This window comes from Budorcas taxicolor, chromosome 5, assembly GCF_023091745.1.
Source record: "Budorcas taxicolor isolate Tak-1 chromosome 5, Takin1.1, whole genome shotgun sequence".
Taxonomy (NCBI): Eukaryota; Metazoa; Chordata; class Mammalia; order Artiodactyla; family Bovidae; genus Budorcas; species Budorcas taxicolor.
The window spans coordinates 150,294,321-150,318,784 of NC_068914.1; the positions used below are offsets into that span (position 1 = coordinate 150,294,321).

The 24,464-nt window shown below is 55.8% G+C and overlaps 1 protein-coding gene and 2 non-coding genes across 3 annotated transcripts in view; 1 reads left to right on the plus strand and 2 right to left on the minus strand.

Annotated features, from left to right (window-relative positions):
- Window positions 1-573: 573 nt before the first annotated feature.
- Window positions 574-646, minus strand: TRNAG-CCC (transfer RNA glycine (anticodon CCC)). Its single transcript has one exon. It is a non-coding gene; the product is annotated as a tRNA-Gly (tRNA).
- Window positions 647-14,128: 13,482 nt separating this feature from the next.
- Window positions 14,129-24,464, minus strand: part of TEAD4 (TEA domain transcription factor 4) — a 61,214-nt gene continuing 50,878 nt past the window's right edge. Inside the window, exons 11-15 of the mRNA XM_052640053.1 lie at window positions 22,214-22,353; window positions 20,803-20,976; window positions 16,861-17,001; window positions 16,345-16,497; window positions 14,129-14,411 (exon numbers count right to left, since the gene is read on the minus strand). Coding sequence (XP_052496013.1) covers window positions 14,298-14,411; window positions 16,345-16,497; window positions 16,861-17,001; window positions 20,803-20,976; window positions 22,214-22,353 — 722 coding nt within the window. The 3' untranslated portion in view covers window positions 14,129-14,297. The remainder of the gene's footprint in view (window positions 14,412-16,344; window positions 16,498-16,860; window positions 17,002-20,802; window positions 20,977-22,213; window positions 22,354-24,464) is intronic.
- TRNAG-UCC (transfer RNA glycine (anticodon UCC)) lies at window positions 17,955-18,027 on the plus strand. Its single transcript has one exon. It is a non-coding gene; the product is annotated as a tRNA-Gly (tRNA).

The window sequence follows — 24,464 nt, forward strand, 5'->3', positions numbered from 1 at the left end:
ATTAAAATATGCATTGAAGGAAAGTGTTAGTCACTCAGTCATGTCTGACTCTTTGCAACCCCTTGGACTCTAGCCCACCAGGCTCCTCTGTTCATGGAATTCTCCAGGCAAGAGTACTGGAGTAGTTAACTGCTGCTGCTTGGGCATCCCTGGTGGCTCAGATGGTAAAGAATCTGCCTGCAATGAGGGAGACATGGGTTCGAACCCCAGATTGGAGAGATCCCCTGGAGGACGGCATGGCAACCCACTTCAGTATGTCCATGGAATTCTCCAGGCAAGAGTACTGAAGTAGGTAGCTATTCCATTCTCCAGGGATCTTCCTGACCTAGGGATCGAACCTGGGTCTCCTGCATTGCAGGCAGATTCTTTACTGCCTGAGCCACAAGGGAAGTTCAAAATATGTACAGCATGACGATAAAAAGAAGCAGCAGCTGGTAGCTAAAAGCTAGTCATTTAGAGGGGCAATCAAATGAGCAGCTCTTATAATATATTTTCTTTTTATTAGTTCTTTTTTTTAATTTATTTTTATTTATTTGGCTGAGCTGGGTCTTAGTCACTGCATGTGAGATCTAGTTCCCTGACCAGGGATTGAACCTGGGTCCCCTGCATTGGGAGCACAGAGTCTTAGCCACTGGACCACCAGGGAAGTCCCCAGTAGAGTATATTTTCTAAAGGACGGAGCAGGATTGGAGTTAACTGGACACGTCCACGTGAGCTCATGTTCCAGCTCTCTCACTGGAGTGGACAGGAGTAGACATTCCTTCCTGCCCTCAGTGCCCATGGAGACGATGTGATTTGCGCCACGAGGGCCCAGGTGTTTGTCACTAATAACATTCACCATTTAAAAAAGCAGGGCTCCCTGGAGAATGGCTGGGTCCACATCTCAGTGCAGAGAAGTGCCAGCAGACCTAAGTCTGCTAGCTGAGGCCAGAGCTTGCTAATCCAGAGGACTCAGAAAGTGGTGTTGAAAGGAGAAGGGACACAGCAAAACAAACCAAAGCTGGCGATCTGAGTTATCAGAAAGGAATCAAAACTTGTGAAAAGCCTGAGTCCCTAACAACACTGAAAACCAGTTAGACTTAAAAAAGGTGCATGGGAGCTCTCAAAAATGTCAGCTATTCCAGCAATGTGCATGCCACAGCCGAGTGTGGGTTGATAATTAAGCTGTGAATTTCTGGTGCTTTTATCCAGGCAGTGAGACACCTAGGAATGAAAGAGGCCCTGAGGTGTCTTTTTTTGTTGTTTTTTGGTGAGGGTTTTGGGAATTTTGTTATTGTGGCAGGCAAACTTTGACCCCAAGCAGTCACTCCCCACAGATAATTGCCAGACTGGGTGACATCTAGACTCTATCCCCAGCCTCCTGCAATCTCTGAATCTGTAGCAGTATGGTAGCTTCAAATACAAAGCTTATAACCCCAAAGTGTAAGGATCCTCAAGTCCTAAATCTTCACTGTAGTCATCTAGCCCACCCGTGAGGCTGATTCTGCTTGCTTTGTTTGGACAGAGGCTTAAAAATAAATGTAAATATGATGAATGACACAAACATGTATCGATATTTGAATTTTGTGATAGGTTTAAGGATATCTGTAGCAGTAATTATTATAACCGGAGAAAGAAACCCACTCCAGTACTCTTGCCTGCAAAATCCCATGGGTGGAGGAGCATGGTGGGCTACAGTCCATGTGATCGCAGAGTCAGACGTGACTGAGCAACTTCACTTCTTCACTTCAAATGTTATAATCATTAGGGTAATTTATATTTTCTCTTGGTTTGGGGGTAATTTTAAAAACATGACCTTTGTTGTTGTTGGTCAAGCCAAGTGGCTTGCAGGATCTTAGTTCCCCAACCAGGGACTGAACCTGCACCCTCAGCAGTGAAAGCTCAGAATCTTAACTACTGGACCACCGGGGAATTCCCTAAAAATGTAATAACTTAAATTTTAACTTAAATTAATAAATAGCTTAAATTTTACATCCTCTTGAAAAAGTCACATAACATGAAATTAACCATTTTTATTTTTTTTTTTTTACCATTTTTAAATGAACAATTTTTATCTGCTTTTTTAAGTTGTTGGAAAAGTATAAAAGTATGTGATATATTAGACTTATGATGTTAATTTAATACAAAGGTGGCTGAACGGTGAAGGTTAAATGTTTAAAGAAGTCTGCTTAGATCTCTAAATTGAAACTTACTATGTTTCATGAATAGTGTGTGTTCCTAGTATTACATTCCAAGTGTCTAAGATTTTGTTAGATTTGTTTAAGTATGGCTTGTTAGATATTTGAAGTGCTTAATTATAGTTTTGTCTAAGCTAATTTAACCAAGTTCGTAAGTGATAGTAAATGTTTAGAGAATTTGTAAGCAAATTAAACATTAATCAAAAAGAAAAAGAGATTTAACATAAAATACGAGCTTTCTGAACAAAATAGCAGGATTTGTAAGTTGAACTTAATAAAATCAGGCTTTAAAATTTACAACTTTAATCAACTGAAAAAAAATTAAAATACACAAATAACTTGAAGTATTCTTTTCCATGCACGAAAGTTTCCCCTCAGGCATTAAAAACTCAATTAATAGTGACTTAGCAGTTTATAAATTAATACAGTGGTGTAGAATGATATTGTTGAAATTTTTGACCGCTTAAAATATTACAAGTCAAATGAAAAGGAAGCATCCTTTTTTGAATTTGTTAACTTTTTAAGTTCTATTTTTATTGATACTATTTTATTTATAGTAACTAAACCAAACAATGATGAGGGGGACTTCCCTGGTAGTGCAGCGTGCTTCCAATGCAGGGGGCCTGGGTTCAATCTGGTGGGGAACTAAGACCCCACATGCCATGCGGTGTGGCCAAAAAATTAAAAATAAATAAATAATGGCAATGCCTTAACTGATTTGATTAAAAATCCAGACCCTTCTCTGCTACATATTAAAGATGGCCACTAATTCTTCAAAAGCAAAACAAAGAAACAGAAAAACCAGTGATGAGTATGTTGATCAAATGCACACCTTTCCCAGGGGAGGAAGTCCATCGCGTGCTCTACCTCCAAGGAGGAGGAGTGATCATTGACGAGTCGCGGGTGGTGGGCAGGGCTTTTCTCTGCACCTGGTTAGAAAGCCTAGCCTGTTGCTTCTCGGATTGCACTGTGTGCAGGAATCACCTGCAGATTTTGATCCCGGGAGGGTGGGGTGAAAGTATATGGGTTCTGAGCCCCAAGTCCCTGCTCTGCCCACGTGAGCACACACGGATGTGGCTCTTCTCAGGGGTCCCATTTACCAAGGGCCGGAGATGCCCCCTCAGCCAGATCGGCCACGTCTGTGTCTCTGTGGCTGGAACAAGCCATCTTGCTATCACACTACAGCGGGACCAGGGGGTCACTGTCTCCTCTAAGGAGGCATTGAAGCAAATGCTTTCTGTTGCCCTTGACTCACTTCCTCCATCATAGAGACCAGATCCAAGATTCTCTGGGTACAGCCATGGGAAGGATAAACAGAACAGGAAGGCGGCCCAGTTTTGCTTGTATTCACCGCTGCATCCCAGGAGCAGACACGGGAACCGTGCCAGACACATCCCAGGTGCTCAGCAATTGTTTAATGAGATAAACTCGGCCTATTTGGGCTGTAGGCTTTCAGGCCAGCCCTTCTAGAACTTGACATTGGGGTCCAAGTCTCCGCTGATAAAGACAGTGGTCAGTGCCTTGCCCAGCCTCAATTGTGCATCTCTCTCTCTCGAGGAAGAAGAACTATGATCAAGAGTAGATCTGGGTCTTCTTAGGCCCCTGGCTAAAATGACAGCTGAAGACCACTTCCATCTCAGAGCCCAGGCCAGAGAAGGGTGGTCCTCACTCAAGGCCGAGGGAGGACACACACCAGAGGCAGAAATAGAGCGGACGGCAATCGAGAAAACCGAGGCCCCGAAAGCTGCAAGGGGAATGTGATGAGTTGCCAAACCCAAGGGAGCAGAAGCAAATATCAAAGCCAGGGACCACGGCCAGGAATCCAAGACCCAGGGAGATGAAGGGGAAGAGCAAGTGGGCCTGCAGCAAGTGGGGAGGAGCCGGGCCGTTCCCCGGAGCAGGCATGTGAGGCTTGCTTTAATGTGCCTCCAGGAGCGAGGCCAGGGCAGTCTGTCAAGATTAAAGGGGGCCTGGGTGGGATAGACAGAACGGCATTCCCAGGGGGCTCCTGGTTTTCTAGAGCTAAAGCTGGGAGTTGGGGGAGTGGGCGGTGTATGGTTTCTCAAGTCCCAAGGCTGCTTTGAATTGCAGCTTGCACTTCCCGACTTCGTAACCTCTAGCAGTCACCGAAAAGTCTTCTCACCTTCACTTGCTGTTTGTTTTTGTGAGGGGCCAAGCTCTGTCTGACTCTCCATGACATCTATGGACTGCAGCATGCCAGGCTTCCCTGTCCTTCACTGTCTCCCAGAGTTTGCTCAAACTCACTGAATCAGTGATGCCATCCAACCATCTCATCCTCTGCCGCCCTTTGCTGTTAGGAAGGTGCAAACTCATAATCAGTTTAAAGTCTGTTTCTCCCCCACAATCTCCAAGTGATATAGGCATATACAGCCTCCACAAACTGTCTACATCAGGATCAGTCGGGGATTCAGAGAAAGAAACTGGAAAGAAGTCGGCCAAGTAGTGACTGGAGAGGAAAAGCAGAAGGAGAGAATCGTGCCAAGCTTCAGAAGTGCTGGGCTCGCCTTTGGGAGGGAGTCTGCAGAGAGAAGCAGATCCCCTTTGATATCAAGAAAACATTCCCCCACCCGCCCATCACAGGATGCTCAGCAGGCTCTTGCTCTGAACATCTCATTGCTACCCAATTACTTCCAAAATGGGACTGCTCGCCCGCCAGCTGGCATGCACATTTCCCTCCAGTGTTTGTGGTTGTCTGATCTTTACTTCTCCAATTATCCTCTACGGTCTCCACCCCTGTGCAAATAGGAGCATTTTCCAGAGAGATGAGAAAGCTTCCATCGTCAATGACTGCCAGTGACTCTCAGGGTCTCTGGGGCCAGCTCCCAGCTCTCTGCCCAGCACCAGCATCTGGAACAAAACCTCCTACACGTTCCTAACCTGTTCCCCACTACAGTCACCAGGCGAGGAGCCAGAGGATCCAGGTGGAAGCACAAGGTCTGCGACGCAGTAACCGGGTGCCATGAGTGAGCGATTCCTCTGAGCCTCGGTTCCTTCATCTATGAAGAAAGTGTCTACAGCATCACTACAGAGCAGCTGCGAAACCAAGCAAGACAGTGTGTTTAAAAGTGGTCTGTAGGCTCTTCCCCGGTGGTCTGGTGGTTAAGAATCCGCCTGCCAGTGCAGGGGACTCAGGTTCAATCCCGGAAGATTTCACATGCCGAGGAGCAACTCCCCGCAACAACTGAGCCCATGTGCCTACTGCCTGTGTTCCACAACAAGGGAAGCCCACATGTGACAACAAAGAGTAGCCCCTGCTCGCCACAGCTAGAGAGAGTCCTCAAGCAGTAACAAAGACCCATCACAGCCAAAAATAAATAAACAAACCTTAAAAAAAAGTGCTCTGTAAACTGAAAAGTGCTACAGAGTCAGGAGTGGGATTATTACTGTTGTTGTTATAGCCATTCATGCTTCAAACGTTATGCCATGATGCATGAGTTAGAAATATGTTTGGCTGCAAATTACAAAAAAAACACAAAAGTGACTTAAAGAAGATAGTTTATTTCTCTCTCATAAAATCAGTCCAAAGCTGTAATGGTGCTTCATGGAACCAAAGATCCAAGATCCTTTTACCTTATTGGTTTACCACTGGTAACTTCTATTCCTAAGGTTATTTCCTAGTACAAAATAGCTGCAGGAAATCCAGCCATTACATCACAATCCAGTCAAGTGAAAAGGAGAGGTGAATGCCCTCTTTCTTCTTATTTATTTGACTTCCCCATTTCTTAGTTGCAGCATGTGGGATCTAGTTCCCTGACGAGGGATCTAACTCAGGTCCCTTGCATTGGGAGCATGGATTGTTAGCCACTGGATCATCAGGGAAGTCTCCTTCTTTCTATTAGGACACTTACAAAAACTGCAGCTCTATTTGCCTCCATTGGTCAAACTTACACAGCCTCATCTAGTGGCAAGAGAGACTAAGGAATATGGTTTTTATCCTGAGGGCCATGTGCCCTGCTAAAAATGGGGGATTCTATTATTCAGGAAGAATGGAAACCAGAGCATCTCTGCCCCAAATGATTGTTTCTCTCTGCTCACTTTAATATACATGTCAGTGCACAGCTCCCCTAGAAATGCTTTCTTTTCTTTACGACTGAGAAGAAAACCACTATTTCCCGCGTTCCTCCCCCCTCTCCTCTGCCCTTCAATGTTGGAATGACTCAGGGCAGTCCTGGCGACACCTCCTCTTCTCCAGCCATCTTCTCCTAAGTAATCTCATCTAGTCTCAAGGGCTTAAATACCAACCCAGGCGCCAGTGAAACCGCTCCCCTTCATTCCAGAATCGCAAGGGCAGCTGCTATGGACGCCTCCACTGGGAGGTCTAACAGGGATCTCAACTCAGCTCCGATCTCCACCCACATATTTGCTCCTCCTCGAGTCTCTCCCATCACTCTAAGTATGTGACTTGAGCCAGGAACCTTGGAGTTAACCTTGCTTCCTCACTTTCCTGCCCGCCCTGGACCCAAGCCTCAGGAAATCAAAGTGATGGTCTTCAAACACATCTCAAGGTCATTGGCTTTCTTTCCTCTCCGCCACTTACCTGCATCCAGAGCACTGTCTCTCCCCTCGACTCTGCAGCCACCTCCTAATGGGGTCTCCCTGCTGCCTCCCACCCCTGCCCTCCACTTATGTATCCTCACCTGACAGCCAGGTTGACATTTCAAATAAGTGACTCGGCACAAAGGTGGCAGATTCCACACATCCGTCTTTGTTTTCTCTTGAAATCCTTATAAGATGGCTGCATAGGGATTTTTTTTTTTTTAAGATATAAATCTCAACAAGATCAGGAAGGTGGGGAAAAAGTTCAGGAGCTGGAAAAAAGAAGAATGGGTGCTGGCTGATTTAGCAGACCAAGAGAGCAGAACCTTAACCTGGAGGAAGCCAGAAAGGAGCATGGTTTCTACCACTGATCCAACTCGCCAACAGTCAAGAGCCAATGGCTCTGGGGGTCTCTGCAAGTGGAGGTGGAGGTGGCGGCGGGGAGTGGGGGACTGCTCCAAGTCAGTTCAGGAAGAGATAAATGGCCCAGAGCCCCTCCTAACTCCTTGCAGCTCCCCCTCCCAGCCCTGGCAGAAGTCTGAGCTCTTCCCCACGGGCTGGGGGACACCAGGTCCAAGCGAGCGCAAGAGGCTCGTGCAGAACAGGGGGTCCGTGGGCAACACTGGGGCAGTCTTCTCCCACTTGGTTCGCAAGATGCTGGCAGCCGGATGGTTCTCCATGGCAGGAAATTGGGGGAGCCCTTTCCATGGAACCAGATGAGGCCAGGAAGCAATGCCCTAAAGCAGTCTGCACCCTAACACAAGAACCCCACCGGATGGTCACAGACGAACCAATCCCCCGCTCACAGCTGCCCACCTGCTCAGAGTCTCCCACGGGCATGTGGGACCCTCTTAAGCAGAGGTGGACAACCAACAGATGACTGGGTGGATGATCAAGGATGACTAGGAGTCTGAACAAAAGCTCCAGTGCAAACAGCAAAGTCTTAAACAGATACGGAGGAAACAGGTCAGGTTGGGATGGGACCCACACCCCTGAAACCATCACTGCCCTCACTCAGGCCAACCAGTGATGATGTGGCCCCCTGAGAGAGGGGCAGGATGTCACCTTGCCCGTCTTCCCTCCTCAGCACCCTCCCAGTGGGTCTCACTTCCCGGATCGTCATGTGGCCGCTCTTGCTGTCCCGTGGACAGGCCCTCGTTGGCCCCTGCTCTGAGGGAGGCCCTTGGTCACTCTCTGACTCAGGAGTTGGGAGCAGCTCCTGGAAAGGGCCACTGTGAGCCAAGCCACCAGAGCCCAGTGCAATGACCCCCAGTTTACCGACCCTGGACTTGAATTGCAGACCATTGTCACAGGCCATGTGCTAGTGTCCCTTGGATTTCTTTTTAGCCATTTAAAAACAGAAAAACCGTACTGTCACCAAACTGTACAGTTAAATATGGTTAAAACAGGGTGCTTTATATTATGTGACTTTTACTACAATTAAAAAAAAAGGTTTAATAATAAAAAATAAAAACCTTTCTTAGCTGCCAGGCTCTACAAAGGCAGGCGGTGGACCGGAAACGGCCAAACCATGTTCTGAGACACCCCCCTGACACACCCACCACCAGTGACCTGGCTCCCCAGGGAGAAAGGGCCCCTGGGAGGGGTGGGGGTGACACCTAGGTCCCGGGTCCCAGGGAGCAGTGCAGCTCAGGGTGAACTGAAGTGTGTCTGGGCCCCTCAGTCCACTATCACCTGCAGTTCTGATTTTGGGGGACCAGCCAGCCCCGTGGGCCTGCTCACTCCCAGGTCAAGGCTAACGTCACGTCCCCAGAAGGCCAACTTAGGGACGGCACCCCTAAGGATGCCCAGCCTGAACCTCTGGCTTTGACCACTCTCTGAATGCAGGGGGCGTTAAGTCCGTTTGCTGTTTACTGAGTACCTAACGCTATGCATCTAGAACCACGGTGCACACAGAGCCCGGGGCCTCGAAGGAGGAGGGGCGGGGGGTGGCTGGCCTGGGTGGCGGCCGAGGCTCGTCCTCCCTGACGGCCCAGCCAGCTGGACCTGCTGCTCTGTGTTCCATCCACAGGGACCCCTTCGTTTCCATACAAAGAAATCACCGCACAGACACCTTTGTGTATGGAGCAGACTTTACTGAGGTTTGGAGACAAAGGGGGTTCACATAGCAAAATACAAAACACTTGAAGTTGAATATCAGACAGCCATGAACCCAGGCACCATTTCCCCGCTGCGGCCTCCCGCCTGCCCGGGAAGCACAGGCCCACCTCACCCGTCCTGTCCCGGGAATTGAAACAAAAACGCACTTCGGATAGCTTCTCAATCGGAGCGGCCCGGCGCTCCCTTTCCAGAGTCATTTTCCCGATGAAGAACACCGGCTCCTTGTTTCCAAGCCCCCGCCCCACCACCCCACCAGCCGCCACAGAGTGAGAAGGGTCTAAAACGGTGGCCCCCTTGCTGAACCAGGCGCCCCGAGGGCTCCTCTCTGCCTTTTCTTGGGGCCACACTGCAGCATGTGGGACCAAGCAGCATTCGAACCCACGCCCCGTACATTGGAAACCCAGAGTCTTAACCACTGGACCACCGGGGAAGTCCCTTCTCTCTGCCTTTGAAAGGACATCAGAACAGAGCTTTTGTTTCTCTAAAAATGTGTGTGTGTGTGTGCGTGTGCTGACACCTACATGTCCATACATGTGTCCATACAGGTGTAAGTATGTGTGTCTGTATGATGAATGTTGAGTGTATGTGTGTAGGTGTATGGTACACGCACATGTGTGTGATGAGTTTATGAATGTGTGTAGGTGTGTGTGCCTATGTGTAAGTGTGTGCATACAGTGTGTGTAGCTGTGTGCTATATGTATGTGTATGTATATACAGTGTGTGTGTGTGTAGGTGTGTGGTACATGGGGTATGTTTGTGATGGTGAGTATGTCTATGTGTGAGTGTGTGCGTATAATGTGTAGGTGTGTACCGCATGTGTGTGTGTGTGTGTATACAGTGTGAGAGTGTGTGTAGGAGTATGGTACATGTGGTATGTTTGTAATGGTGTGTGTCTATGTGTGAGTGTGTGCGTATAATGTGTGTAGGTGTGCACTGCATGTGTGTGTGTGTATACAGTGTGAGTGTGTGTGTAGGAGTGTGGTACATGCATGTGTGTATGTGGTAACTACGGGAATGTGTGTGGGTCTGTGTATCTGTGTAAGGGTGTATACAGTGTGAGTGTGTGTGTAGGAGTGTGGTACATGCATGTGTATATGGTAACTACAGGAATGAGTGTGGGTATGTGTGTCTGTGTAAGGGTGTATACAGTGTGAGTGTGTGTGTAGGAGTGTGGTACATGCATGTGTATATGGTAACTACAGGAATGAGTGTGGGTATGTGTGTCTGTGTAAGGGTGTATACAGTGTGAGTGTGTGTGTAGGAGTGTGGTACATGCATGTGTATATGGTAACCACAGGAATGAGTGTGGGTATGTGTGTCTGTGTAAGGGTGTATATAGTGTGTGTAGTTGTGTGTGCTGCATTGCGTGCATGGGTGTGTATGCAATGTGTGTGCCTGTATCTGTGCTGTGAGTGTGTGTGTGTGGCCAAGGCGGCAGGGGCAGAATCAGGAGCGACCTCTTCATGCATCACACCCCGGGTGTGGGGCTGCCCCTTCGCACGTGTGCTCACCCTCCTCCCCACAGCAGCCCACTTCATTCCCGTCTCGCAGACAAGGCCACAAAGGTTCCCAGAGCTCAGTCCCTTGCCCTCAGCCCCCAGCAACCTGGCTCCGGGTTTCCACCCTCAGAGCAACTGCTCCAGACTCACCTTCTTGCTTCCGTCCTTGGCTGACACAACAGTAATGTCAGAAGGGGTCAAACGCAGTGACCTCTGGGATAACTGGGTAAAATGGGCCACAACTCAGCTCCAGCTCTGCCCCTCCTCTGGGCAGCTGCGGCCCAGGTGTGCATAGGTGGCCCTGTCCCTGCGGGGTCGGGGGCTCCCTGTGGTCACCACCCCTGCCAGGAAGGGCCGCACCGCCCCTGGCTTCACCGCTCTTGAGTCCCATGGGTGGGAGGGGAGCAGGTGCCCCGGCCCCACACTCCTCACCCATGGGATCCAGCCCACATGCCCCTCGACTCCTGTTGTATGGGGCTGCCCCCATCAGGAAGAGCACCCCCACTCAATGTAAAGTCCCTGATGACCGTCGGGGCCCTGCCTAGTCACCAGACCCCACGGGTCAGGCACACTCCGGTTTCCACGTCCCCACCTCCTCCCAGTGCCATCAGGAGGGTCCTATCCCTAAGGGGTGCACAGACTCCAGGAACCTCACTCACAGCCCCAAAGGCACAGATCACGCACCTTCAAATGCTCACCAGGCCGCTGCCGTGCCCCAGACGTGGGGTGTGGGTTGTGGAAGGTGGCAGAGCAGGGCACCTCTGCCCTGCAGTGGCTCCCCTGCCCCGATGCGGCGTCCAAGGGTAAGACAGACCCAGAAACAATGACACTGCGCTGTGGGCCACAGCCGCCTGGTGGTGTTTCCCAGAAACCAGACTTGACAGTATTACTCCCTCACTTGAGACCCTTCCAGGACCTCCCAGCATAGAGAGGAAAATCCAAGCCCTTCCTGCCCTTGGGGGCCAGGACCTGGGCCACACCTGGGCCTGCGGCTCCCTCTCTCGGCGCCTGACACGGCCTCCCCACCGTCCCCACGCACACGCCTCCCTCCCCAGGTTCCAGGGCCTCTCTCGTCTCCTGGTGGTCCCCCGTCAGGCTACCCACCCTTTACCCACTCGGTCTGTCTTCCCTCCTTAGTAAGGCATAAGCTTCCCAGAGACCCCATCTGTCTCAGCCGTCTGTACATCCCTGTGTCTGGTACGAACCAGAAGTTAAATAAACATGTGTTAAGCTGGTGAATACATGCATTCAGATTCCAGAACACTCCAAGCAAGTTAGCTGGCCTCTCTGGACGCCCCTCCCTCATCTTTAAAATGGGGAGAGCACAACACCCCCGGATGAAAACGGAAGAGATGTCTCGGCCCCGAGGCGCAGGGACGGGTGACAGGTGCCCTGATGGGTTGTGAGTGGAATGCCTTTCCCCCGCCAGGCAGGAGCCAGCATCCCTTCTGCAGAAGTGGCTCCATGCTGGGAGTGTCACTCCATGCAAGAATGAGTGACAGTTCTCCAGGGGCCTGCTGGCCAGGGGACATGAGGTGCCAAGACTGAAGGCAGAGAGTGGCTAGGAGGGGATGTGTGTGAGATGACGGCGCAGGAGAAGCGGGCCGGGTGGGACCTCCCATTTGTTGGCCCCGCGGGTCACGGTCTGCACTGCGCCTCAGGGAGAGGCGCCTAGACCTATGTTCTCGGTGGTGGAACGGTCTGGACTTTCCAGCTCTAAGTAGGTGACTGTCCACTAGGCTGCTGAGACCAGGTCCTAAAGAGAAGGGAACACTCGCAGCCAGCTCTGGCCCCAACATCTACATGGACTCCCTAGACCCAGGACACAAAACGATGGACGCAGTTTGTGCGTCTGTCCCAGGGCCCAAGGCTACTCATACACCAGTGTTTGTCTGAAGGTTCAGTCCTGTGGGGGCACAGAGGTCACGGGCTCCCTTTATCCTGACAGCTCCGGGAACACGGGTGGGGAGGTGGGAGGGCAAAGGCCATGACGGTGACCAGGGGTGGGCAGGAAAGCCTCCCCAGACCCAAACCACACAAAGACGGTAGACAATTCTCAGGGACTCAGGGACCCCTCGCCTCCCTCCACATCACATCGTCTATAGATGAGAGCCGGGCCCCAGCACCCAGGAGGGAGACACGACTTGGCCCAGGGTCTAGCAGCTGTCCAGAAGGAAGCTGGAGGGCTGGTCCTCCTGCCCTGTCCAGAGCTGCCAGCAGACTGCCCCTTCAGGCTGTTTATCTAGGCAATGCCTCTCTTTCAAGAAGCAGCCCCTCTCAATTTCCGCCTCTTCCCTGAATCTTCCACGCCCCACCCCCTCCCACCTCTGAATTCCAGTTGCTCTGAGGACCACCCCACCCCCACTTAAGAGTCTCCCAAGCTGACTCCTCAGACTGCAAGAGTCAGTGCTATTAATAATAATGCATACTCACAGCACACACTCGTGTGCTTGGCACCATGCTAGGCACTCTACATATACGAGGTAGGTACTATTGTTATACCCATTGTACAGATGGGGAAACTGAGGCACAGTGAAATTAGGTAACTTCCCCAAGGCCACACAGTCCAAAGCTGAGCACCAGGATTCCAATCCTAGCCACTGACTCTGGAGCCCTGGCTCCTAACCACACAACACCTCCTCAACACCATCTTATTCACTTCATATCCCCACACATGTCCCTGAGATCAGCACACAAAACTCCTGCACGTGACTCTTAGTCTCCTTTGGCTCCAGGCTCCTGGAAGTGTGGTTCCCTATTAGGGAAGATGATAGCAAACAGCCACTAGATGGCAGCAAAGAGCCGGTTCCCAGCATCCCAAGGGCCAGGAGGGGTAAGAGGACGGTAACTTCTTATCTCTCTAGTGCACCTTGCACCAGGCACTATACCGACATGTCCTCCTCACCAAGGCCGTCCCCCTCTACAGGGAGGAAAGGACACACGCTGAGACAGGGCAGGCAGCGGGGAGCCCTAGGACTGAGGCCAGTTGCCAGGAGGAACAGACCAGGGAAATTCCCTCAGCTGAGGGGTCCCCTCCAGGCCCAGGGTGGGCTCCACTCCCCTCTCCTCCATCCCCAGGGTGCATAGAACCTTCCGTCCGGGGAGGGGGTGGTCAGCGCGGCTGCCCCGAGGTGGTCACCACCCAGCAGGCTTCTTGGCTGGGAGGCGTTTGCTGTGAGATGGCAAGGCATACCAACTGCATGGTCTCAGACCACCAGAACAGCGCGGACCTCGGACCAACGTTCTTGGCCTTCACCACCGAAGAGGACGCCAAGGAACCCCAGGGCCCCCACCCACACTCAGAAGCTGGCCCCAGCACTCCTACCCTCTCTGTCTTGGGCTCCCCCTGACCTGGAACCCACCCCCCGGGCAGCTGGCAGGGCCTGAGAGTTCACGCCCACTGGAGCTAAAGAGCTCTGATTGCCCTTGTCTAACCTCCACACCTGAAACCCACCCCTGAGCTGGGCCGGCCTCCCTGTCCGCTCTTCAGGGGGAGCGGCAGCAGAGGCGGTGGGGGAAGCGGGGCAGACACATCACTCCCCGTGGCCGAGGTGCCCGCACAGGACACACAGGCCCCCAGGCCTCCCACTGTGGCCGGAGCCGGGGGCAGGGCCTCCAGGGCAGCTCGGGGACATGCCATCTTGAGCGTCGGCAGCTGGCGACCGTCCTGGCCGAGTCCACGGAGCCCTGGCTTCACGGCCGCGCCCGGGGTGGCATCCGGCCCCTTCTCCCTCAGCCCTCCCGGGGCTCGCGCAGCCAGACGGGGCCTCTGAAGACGCACAGAGCTGGGGTTTATTGGGCTTGGGCAATTGCAGGTTCAGGCAGAATTTGCTCCTGGGTAGAAGAGTCACCACCTCAACTCTCGGTGCTTCGGGGGTTGCCCCATGGGGCCCCTCCCCTCGTCCCTGCACACGTGATGTCACCCCCTCCCTGTCCCTGGTCTCTACTCCTTCACCAGCCGGTAGATGTGGTGCTGAGCCCCGCGCTCGCTCGCTGACACCTCGAAGACGTACGCGACGCACAGCAGGGTCTCCTGGGTGTCTCTGTTGGTGACCACCTGCCGGGGGTGGGGGGGAGGGCCTCAGGAGACAGCGTGCCGTCCACTCCGCCCACTGCCCACCCCCCACACACACACACCTACCTTCCCACACCTGCACACACCACACACCTGTCCCCACACACACACACCTGCCTTCCCACACCTGCACACACCACACACCTGTCCCCACACACACACCTGCCTTCCCACACCTGCACACACCACACACCTGTCCCCACACACACACACCTGCCTTCCCACACCTGCACACACCACACACCTGTCCCCACACACACACACCTGCCCCCCACACCTGCACACACCACACACCTGTCCCCCCACACCTGCACACTCCACACACCTGTCCCCCCACACCTGCACACTCCACACACCTGTCCCCCCCACACCTGTCCCCCCCCACACCTGTCCCCCCACACCTGCACACTCCACACACCTGTCCCCACACACCTGTCCCCCCACACACACCTGTCCCCCCACACCTGCACACTCCACACACCTGTCCCCCCACACACACCTGCCTTCCCACACCTGCACACACCACACACCTGTCCCCACACACACACCTGCCTTCCCACACCTGCACACACCACACACCTGTCCCCCCACACCTGCACACTCCACACACCTGTCCCCCCACACCTGCACACACCACACACCTGTCCCCACACACCTGTCCCCCCACACACACCTGCCTTGCCACGCCTGCACACACCACACACCTGTCCCCACACACACACCTGCCTTCCCACACCTGTACACACCACACACCTGTCCCCCCACACACACCTGCCTTCCCACACCTGCACACTCCACACACCTGTCCCCACACACCTGTCCCCCCCCACACACCTGTCCCCCCACACCTGCACACTCCACACACCTGTCCCCCCACACACACCTGCCTTCCCACACCTGCACACACCACCCACCTTCCCTCAACACCTGCCTTCACACCTGCACACACACACATCACACACCCGTCCCCACACACACACCTGCCTTCCCACACCTGCACACTCCACACACCTGTCCCCCCACACCTGCACACTCCACACACCTGTCCCCCCACACCTGCACACACCACACACCTGTCCCCACACACCTGTCCCCCCACACACACCTGCCTTCCCACACCTGCACACACCACACACCTGTCCCCACACACACACACCTGCCTTCCCACACCTGCACACACCACACACCTGTCCCCACACACACACCTGTCCCCCCACACCTGCACACACCACCCACCTTCCCCCAACACCTGCCTTCACACCTGCACACACACACATCACACACCCGTCCCCACACACACACCTGCCTTCCCACACCTGCACACACACACATCTGTTTCCCCACACTTGTCTTCACACCTGTCCCCCCCAGACACCTGCCTTTCCACCTGCTCCCACACACACAAACCTGTCCCCCCACACCTGCACACACCACCCACCTTCCCCCCATACCTGCTTTCACACCTGCACACACCACATACGTCCCCCCACACCTGTATTCACACCTGCACACACATCTGTCCCCATAAACACACTTGCCTTCACACCTGTCCCCCAACACACACCTGCCTTCCCACACCTGCACATGCATGCCTGTCCCCCCACACCTGCACACACACCTGTCCCCCCCCACACATCTGCCTTCCCACATCCGCACACACGCACGCCTGTCCCCCCCACACACACCTGCCTTCCCACATCTGCACATACGCACGCCTGTCCCCCACACACACACCTGCCTTCCCACATCCGCACACACGCACGCCTGTCTCCCCACACCTGCACACACACCTGTCCCCCCCACACATCTGCCTTCCCACATCTGCACACACGCACGCCTGTCCCTCCCACACACACCTGCCTACACGCATGCCTGTCCCCCCACACCTGCACACACGCACGCCTGTCCCCCGCACCTGCAGGATGGTGAAGTTCTCCAGCACACTGTTCATCATGTGCTTCTCGGGCAGGTGCCTGAGCTTGTGGATGAAGTTGACCATGTACTCGCAGAGCGGGGAGCGGTGGATGCGGTAGGAGTAGTGGCCGTTCTCGTAGCGCGCGCACTCGGTCTGCAGGGCCGGGGACGCGCGGCTTAGGAGGCCGCCGCCCACCGCCAGCCCGGCGGCTCCCAGACACCACCCGCAGGTGGGAGAGGTCTGGGGTTAAACACTGTGGGGGACTCAGTGCCAGGGTGTTGGCCCCCCCAAGACCTGATGTACAGCCAGTGAGAACCACCAGGACAGGGGTGCCTGGCCTCCCACCGCTCCCCCGGCTCGTGCTGGGCATGCGGCAGGCTGTCAGTGGTAAGGACGAGGTGAGGGTGAGACTGCCATAATTCAGACAAATCTGGGGGAAGAGGCGAGAAGCCCAAGCTGGGGGCGGTGTGTGTGTGCGCGTGAGGGGCCGGAGCCCAGGTGGGCAGCATGGCCTACCTCTACTTTCTCCACCACCTGCTTGCCGAAGGAGCACACCTTGGTGGAGCAGGTGATGACCATGTTCTCGGGGCTCTCGTACTGGCTGGACACCCCGTAGAAGGAGCTGCCCTCGTCCTCCATGTTGGTGTTGAGGTCTGCCTGAAGGGAGACAAGGGCGAGGGCAGGGTGGTGACTCAGAGGGGTCTTGGTGGAGGTCACGGCCCAGGTCCCAGGGCCAGGACACGACTGAGGGGGCGGTGCTCAGAAAGAACATGGATGAGGAACCTCAGAAAGCCTCCCCGCCCATTCACACGCAGGCCTGGGGTAAAGTCAGGCTGTGCAACAGAAACAGTGTCAAGAGCCTGGCCCCTGCTGCCCACCAGGTACTAACTGCCCAGCAGACAGGACCTCACATTGGCCTTCAGCGCAACGAGACCCTGCTGGTGCCTGTCAGCAATGGCTCTGGGGGGCCAGCCCCTTGCCATCTCTGTGGCCCCGTGAGCCCAGCCACCCTGGACTTGCATCTCAGTTCTGCCTCCAGATCAGTCTCCCCAACACCGGTCCCCTTCCACTCGGCCCCTCCTCTAACTGCTCTGAGAGGTCTTGGCACCCTTGTGCAGAACCCCTTTAAAACGGGAACAGCACCGGGTTGGCAGGGCCTGGCCTTGCCCCTTCCAAACGGTGAAAACCCTGGAGGCAGGAACCAAGCTCTCCCAGGGCTCGGCCAGGCGCAGGGTGTGTGCCTTCAACAGTGTGGCACGTGACTGAGCCTGCCCCCTCACGCGGGCTCTGGGCGAGGAGTGGTCCTGTAGTCACAAGGGGGACACCTAAGCTTCCTGCACCTGCCAGTCCTCAGAACCGCAGCCCCACCCCAGCCCAGAGACGCTCCCGGGTCTCCTGGCATCGCCTCCCACTCACCTGGCCTTTCAGTCACCCATGCATCCTGCCTGGCCCAGAACAGTCAGGGTAGAAGGGGAGAGGCTGCGACATAGTCTCTGCCCTCAAGGAGTGTGTGTGTGACTTGGGGGGTGGGGGGGAGCAGCAAGAACAGGTGAGCTGGCAGCTGAGAGAGAGAGAAGGAGATGAAGCAGAGATGCAATTCCACAGGGACCTCCCTGGTGGTCCAGGGGTCAGGACTCTGTGCTTCCACTGCAGAGGGCCCGGGTTCAATCCCTGGTCGGGGAACTAAGATCCGGCATGCAAAAAGAAAAGTCCCACAAGAGACGGTCCAGAGTCTGCCCCAGAATCTACCCCTGGGGACCTCAGCCAGCGACAGCCACAAGTATCCTCCGTGACATCCTAACTACGATCCCACTCCCTCAACAGCCCCACTGCAGGATTTCCTGCCCACCATGTACCCCCACTCTGAGCAACGCACCCACACAAGCTTGGCGTCTCCACCTTCCCAGCCTGAGAGCAGAGCTGCCTCCCTGTTACCCTGAGAGGCGCCCCACCCCCCACCCCTCGCGGCCCCTCACTCCCCTCCCCCATCCTATTCATAGCCGTGGCGTGGTGGGCAGCTCGCAGGCTGTGCCCAGAACAGGTGTGGGGGATCGGGTGGCTGACAGATGAGCCAAGACAGCTGGGCAAGGGGGCTGGGGGCTCAGATTCATTGTCACGCGCTGGTATGTGCCCAGGAGACAGGGTCCTGCGACGGAGGAGGGGCAGGGGCCCTGTCCTCCCTGCCAGCTCGACCCAGCCTTTTCAATCCGGAGTTAACAGCCATCAGTGCCCAGGAGGCCCCCCTCCCTCCGCCGACAGACAGAGGAGGACTCTGCTGATCTCACAGGTCCTGGGGAAGGAGGGAGGGGTGCTGGCCTCTCGGCCCCTGCATCTCACATGCCTAGGGCCCAGCCTGACCCCCCAACCCATCCTGTGCCGATGTCCCTGCCAGCTGGAACCGACGTGCACCGGCAGACGCGAGCCAACCATTCACTCCCTATTCCCCACCAGTGAGGGCAGTAACTCGGCAGGAGGGGCTGGGAGGCCGAGCTGGGGACATCAGAGTCCCCCCTCCTCCCACTCCAAGCACCCTCTGACCCACCCTGCAGCCTGCATGCCCAGGGCCTGGGGCCAGATGGGAAAACCACCAGGCAGGAAAAAGGAGGCTGGGGGCAGGGAGGGGGCTCACCATGTCCTTGCCCAGCTGTGTCCTTGCCTAAACATGTGGCCCATCTCGCGCCAGCTCCAGGCCAGGGCACAGGAGGAGAGGGTTTTGGATGACTGGGGTCTGGGGCTGCCCGGGAGGACCCCGAGTCCCATGATAAGCAAGCACGAGAACTGCCTTCCCCACATCACAGGTCTGACCTTCCCTGGCGCCTCTGCCTTCCCCACATAGGAGGAGAGGGTCCAGATGGTGGCTGAGGTCTCCTGGCCACCAACATGCACCCCCCACCCCATCTCCTCAGCCTGCTGCCCCGTCCCCAGCTCCGATTTCACCCACCCTAACCCTGCCCAAGCCTCTGGCCATCAGGGCTCAGGCCGCGGGCATAAGGCAGGCACACAGCCCCCTTCACCATCAGCTGCCCGCACACGCCAGGGTCCTCAGACACACAGCCTCTCACATGACCCCAAGAACCAAGTGCTGATTCTGCAGGTGGAGAAACAGGGTCCAGCGGAGCCAAGACTCCTGGGAACGCAACTCTCCAGCCAGACTCTCCGCTGCCCTCCTGGCTCTCCTTACACGCTGGAGGGCTCGCTGGTAGCCCGCCCGCAGTCCTGTGTGGTGACCGCCCCTGGGTGCTGAGAACGCGAGCTCCTGTCGGTCCATACAGCACAGGCTCTGTGTGCAGCCCACGGATGGGGCACTGAGGCCAGCATGGAACTTGCCGTTCACGCTTCCTGGCATCTCCGTCCCCACCCCCTCTTCTCTCATCATCCCACCCCCAGCACCCCCAGAGTCAAAAGGAAGGGGAGGACCAGGGCCATGGGCCAGACTGGGGAAGGATGCTCTGGCTCCTCCCCGACCCCTGCCAGCTCTGATCTCCAGGCAGGATGCCCCCGACCATCTCCTGGAAGCGAAGTCTGGGCTATAGAAAATGACTCTGAATGCACGTCTAAGTCTGCTCTCCTCCTGCCCCCGCTTAGGGGCTGGGGTCCCTTTTTAGGCAATCCACAGCCTTCTCCACCAGGACAGGGGAAGCACCAGGGCCCTGAGGGAGGCACCAAGCACCTGGCGAAGCAGGAAATGTAGGGCGATGGCTACAAGCACACTCCCAGAGCTGGGTCTGCACTCTGGGCTGCCACTACAAACTGGGTGGCCCTGGCAGGTCATTTCCCCTCTCTGTGCCCCAGTTTCCCCTCTAGGGACCAAGGCTGTCAACTGTACCTCCCTTCGGTAGGGTGGCGGGGATGCATGCGCAGTTGCTCAGTCATGTCCGACTCTTTGTGACCCCATGGACTGTAGCCGGCCAGGCTCCTCCGTCCACGGGATTCTCCAGGCAAGAATACTGGAGTGGGTGCCATTTCCTCCTCCAGGGGCTCTTCCCGACCCAGGGACTGAACCCGCATCTCTTACGTCTCCTGCCTCGGCAGGCGGGTTCTTTACCACTAGTGCCACCTGGGAAGCCCAGTGAAGAAGAAACACGCTAATAAAAGTCTCCCGACAGCCCTGAGCTTCCCCAGCACGCCCGTCACAAGAGGGACTGCAGGAGCTGGGCTCGCCGGGGCTGGGGGTCTCCCAGCCAGGCCCTTGCTGACTCCAAGCCTCAGTTTCCCCATCTGTGAGATGGGGGTCTAGGGTGGCTCTCATCTGAGGGTGGCTAGAACACAGACTGTTATCTCTGAGTGGAGGAAGGCAGGTGCTGGTGAGAAGGGCCCCCACGCTGCTGTCTCTCCTGACCAGGGCAGGGTTCCCATCAGTGCCTCCTGCCAGCCAGGCCTCCCTGCCCAGGCTTTTCCCTCGGGGCAGTTGGTCATCGCCGAGCTAGGGCAGGAAGGGAGAGGCCACCAGAGACTTACCCAGAACTTCACGAGGAAAAAGGCGTTGGAGGGTCCACGTTCAAAGAGCTCCTTGAGGCCGCCCTTCTTCTCGGGGAACTTGTCGTAGATCTGGTGGATGTCCACGGCTTCGAGGTAGGGGTCGCTGTAGCTGGGGCTCGACTGGCCGATGTGCACGAACAGGTGCTTGTTGTACTGTGGGCACAAGAGAGCTAGTCTGAGGGGCTGCGGGGCGGACGGACCAGCCCTGGGGCTCCGAGCCCAGCCAGGGGCCCAGAGCAGGGATGCCACGGCAGGGCCTCAGTTTCACCCCTGGTGACACGGAGCAGGAAGAAGGGCTGAGTGCACAGCAGAGTAAACAGGCATCCCGCACTTGGGGCAGGTCGGACCCCCACAGGTGCTTGGCATGTGTTGGTCGCTATTTGCACCATTCTGAGTCGTGGCTCGGTCACTGAATATCCTTAGGCGGGTCATTTCTATCTTTGGACCCCCTCAATCTCATCTGTGATGGAAGACCACTGAACCAGAAAAGGGGTGTTTCCCCCGTTTGAAGTGGGGGGCGGGGGCTGGGAACCCCTTGCTGCAATCCGAGAAAATCCACTGCTTTCACAATACATGCTGGGCTTCTAAGGAAGGGTTTGTCTGACTAACAAGTTCCTCACCTGAAAAATAAGCTTCTAAATGTCAAACTGGGAGTGGGGGGTATAGGAGGGAGGCTCAGGAGGGGAGGGGATATATGTATACATATGGGCTGATCCACGTTGTTGCATGGCAGAAACCAACACAACACAGTATAGCAATTATCCTCCAATTTAAAATAAATTAAGAAAAAATAAAGACCTTGAGAAATCTTAGCGTTTAAGAAAAAAAAAGTGTTAAACTGAAATGATCGGTGAAGATTCCCAGGCTCTGGGCTCCTGTCCACCCGGCCAGGTGCTACTCTGAACTCTGCAGGTGACGCGGGTCACCCAGGATGGAGACACAGCAGGGCTCAAAGTGGGGGTGGGCTGCTGCTCCTCCTGGTGCCCCCGAGGATGTGCGGCAGACAGACGGCTCCTTGGAGCCACAGGGGACAGCGCAGTGCAGCCTGGGGTGGGGCTGGGACCAGCGTCTTCAGAGGGAGAGGTGACTAGATGGGAGGAAGGAAGGCGTGAGGGACTGGGGACTAGGGTGGGGCACAGAGACCAGGGGAGGCTTAGGGGAGGGAGAGACGCAAGGTCCAGTGAGAAAGAAGCCAGGGGGAGGACAGGTGAACCAGGAGAGGATAAGAAGGAACAGGAACCTAAATTCAGTCCCAAGGTGGAGCAGAGCAGAGGGCAGGGAGAGAAAGCCAGAGCAGGCAAAATTGGAGCTGGAGGAGGCTGGGGAGCAGCACGCTCCAGGAATGAGGATGGGGCGGGAGAAAATCCAGCTGGCGACGGCTAGGACCTACCGTATCGGGGTCCTGCTGCCGCTCCAAGAAGGCAGAGAACTCCAACATCCAGAGCTTGGAGCTGGCCACGCTGCGGCCCTGCCACGGGGGTGCGGGGGGCGCAGAGGGCGACGGGGCAGGTCCTGCCGGAGACTCGAACCCTGCACGCGGTGGACGGCACATGGGAGCCGGCCCACATGGCCTCCCCACACCAGCCTCCCCCAGACCCCCAGACCCATCGGAACCTGCTGTGTGCCTCCCAGCAGGCATGGGGGTGGGGGCAAAGCACTGGCCAGCGGTCCAGGGGCAGCCCTGGCAGGGGGCTCAGCCCTGACAGTTCAGTCCCCTCTGGGCACAGGATGGCTCTCAAGGGAGGTGATGCTGGCCAGGGACAGGTTGTGGGGGGCAAGGGGACAGGGGTGGCTGGGGACAGGGGGCGAGTGGAATGCCTGCTGGACCCAGGGCTTCCAGGGCAGGCACTGCTTGGTTCTTGCTCTGGAGGGGCTTCAGGTCCAGCCGGGGAGATAACTGGACAAATGACTACAATGACACGAGTCTCTGCCCAGCCCCGTGACAGCATCTGGCCCAGAAGGGCATGCAGGTTTGTGATTAAGTGAAGCAACGAACGTGATGAAAACAGACTGAGCGCTGCAGGGGGGTTCCTGGTCCACCTTGGCGATGGTCAGAAAGGCTTTCCGCAGGTGATGCTTAAAGAGGTTATGCAGCCGGGGTGGGAGGGAGGCTCAGGTGGCAGGGGATATATGTATACTTATGGTCGATTCACATTGTTGTACAGCAGAAACTAACACAACATCGTAAAGCAATTATCCGCAAATTCAAAATAAACTTAATAATAAAAAAATAAAAAGAAGTGATGTGGCAGGAGCAGGAGGCAGCAGCAGAGACAGGGGAACGGGCTGCAGGCAGAGGGCACGGGGCGGCCAGACGCTCAGTGGGCTGGGAGGCTCCATCCAGCAGGTTTGTGCAGGAGCCGGAAATGAGGCTTGAGAGTTGGGGCCTGGCTGCTGGGTGGAGAGTACAGGTTTCAGCCTGAGCTCAGGAGGGTAACAGAGGATTCTAAGCAGGGCCGAGGAGCGATTGGCTGAGCATTTCTGCACATCTTGTTCCTTGTGGACGAAGGAATGGGCAGAGGCAGTGCTGGCCAGAGACGCGGGCCTCGTGGGCTCTTCTCAAGGGGGTAAAAGAAGAGGGCAGTGAAGAGGAGGGGACACAGGAGGGACATGGAGGGAGCAAGACTGCAAGACTTGGTGAGAGACAGGACGAGGGGGCAGCCGAGGCAGGTAGGTCAGGAGCTCGGGGAGGAGACAGAGAAGAGATGGCAGAGGAGCGGGTGGAGGACCACGCTGGACACACCAGCTCACACACTGGACGCGTGAGCTGAATCCCTCGTTCATTTGTCCAAGGGCAGCTTCCCGAGTCCTGCCCAGTGGGGGCACACTGGACGTGGCCCAACACACGGAGGACAGACACCAGCCCGGGATGGTGCCCGGGTGCACGGAGAGGGACAATCACCAGGGAGCCTCTAATGGATTCTCAGCTGGAAGCACCGCGGTGAGAAAGACGCTTTAAGATAATGGGTGAGTTATGGGGTGGAAGAGCAAGGATATGGTTGCAGATGGGGAAGCTGGTCAAGAGGCCACGGCAGTGACCCAGGCAGGAACGAGGAGGGCCTGAGAGAAGCTGATGGGCAGACAGGGGAGAGCACAGATTAGGGGGGTGGAGGGTGGCCCCAAGTGGCCGTCAAGAACCTAGGAAGGTGGCAGGGCTCCTCTCGGAGCAGGAAAAGCCAGGCCACCGTGCAGGCAGGAGCCAGTCCCAAACCAGGAAAGGTGGCTAAGGCCGAGGATCCTGTCTCGCCCCGCAGAGGGCAGATGGAAGGACCCTCCTGAGAAAGAGGCAGGAACAGAGCTGGTCACATGAGCAGCCAGGCTGCCACCCAGCCTGCCCCGTCTCAGGAGCCTTCCCTCTGCTGACCAGGGGTTCCAGGCTGGAATGCCAGGCTCTGCGGGAAGCCCGTCTTGAAGGAGAGGGTTACGGTGTCCCAGAGGGAGGCCAGCCCAAGCGCCAGGCTGGACGGGACGCACATGCAGGTGGGGCAGCTGCCCGGGGCACCCACCGTGCCCCTTGAACCATGCGCACGCTGCCAGCCCTGAGTCTCTCTGAGGAGGATGGCAGCCCCAGGCACACAGGGGTCTTGGCTCTGGAGAGGACTGGGGTGCACAGTCTGAGCAGGCACCAGGATGGCATCGAA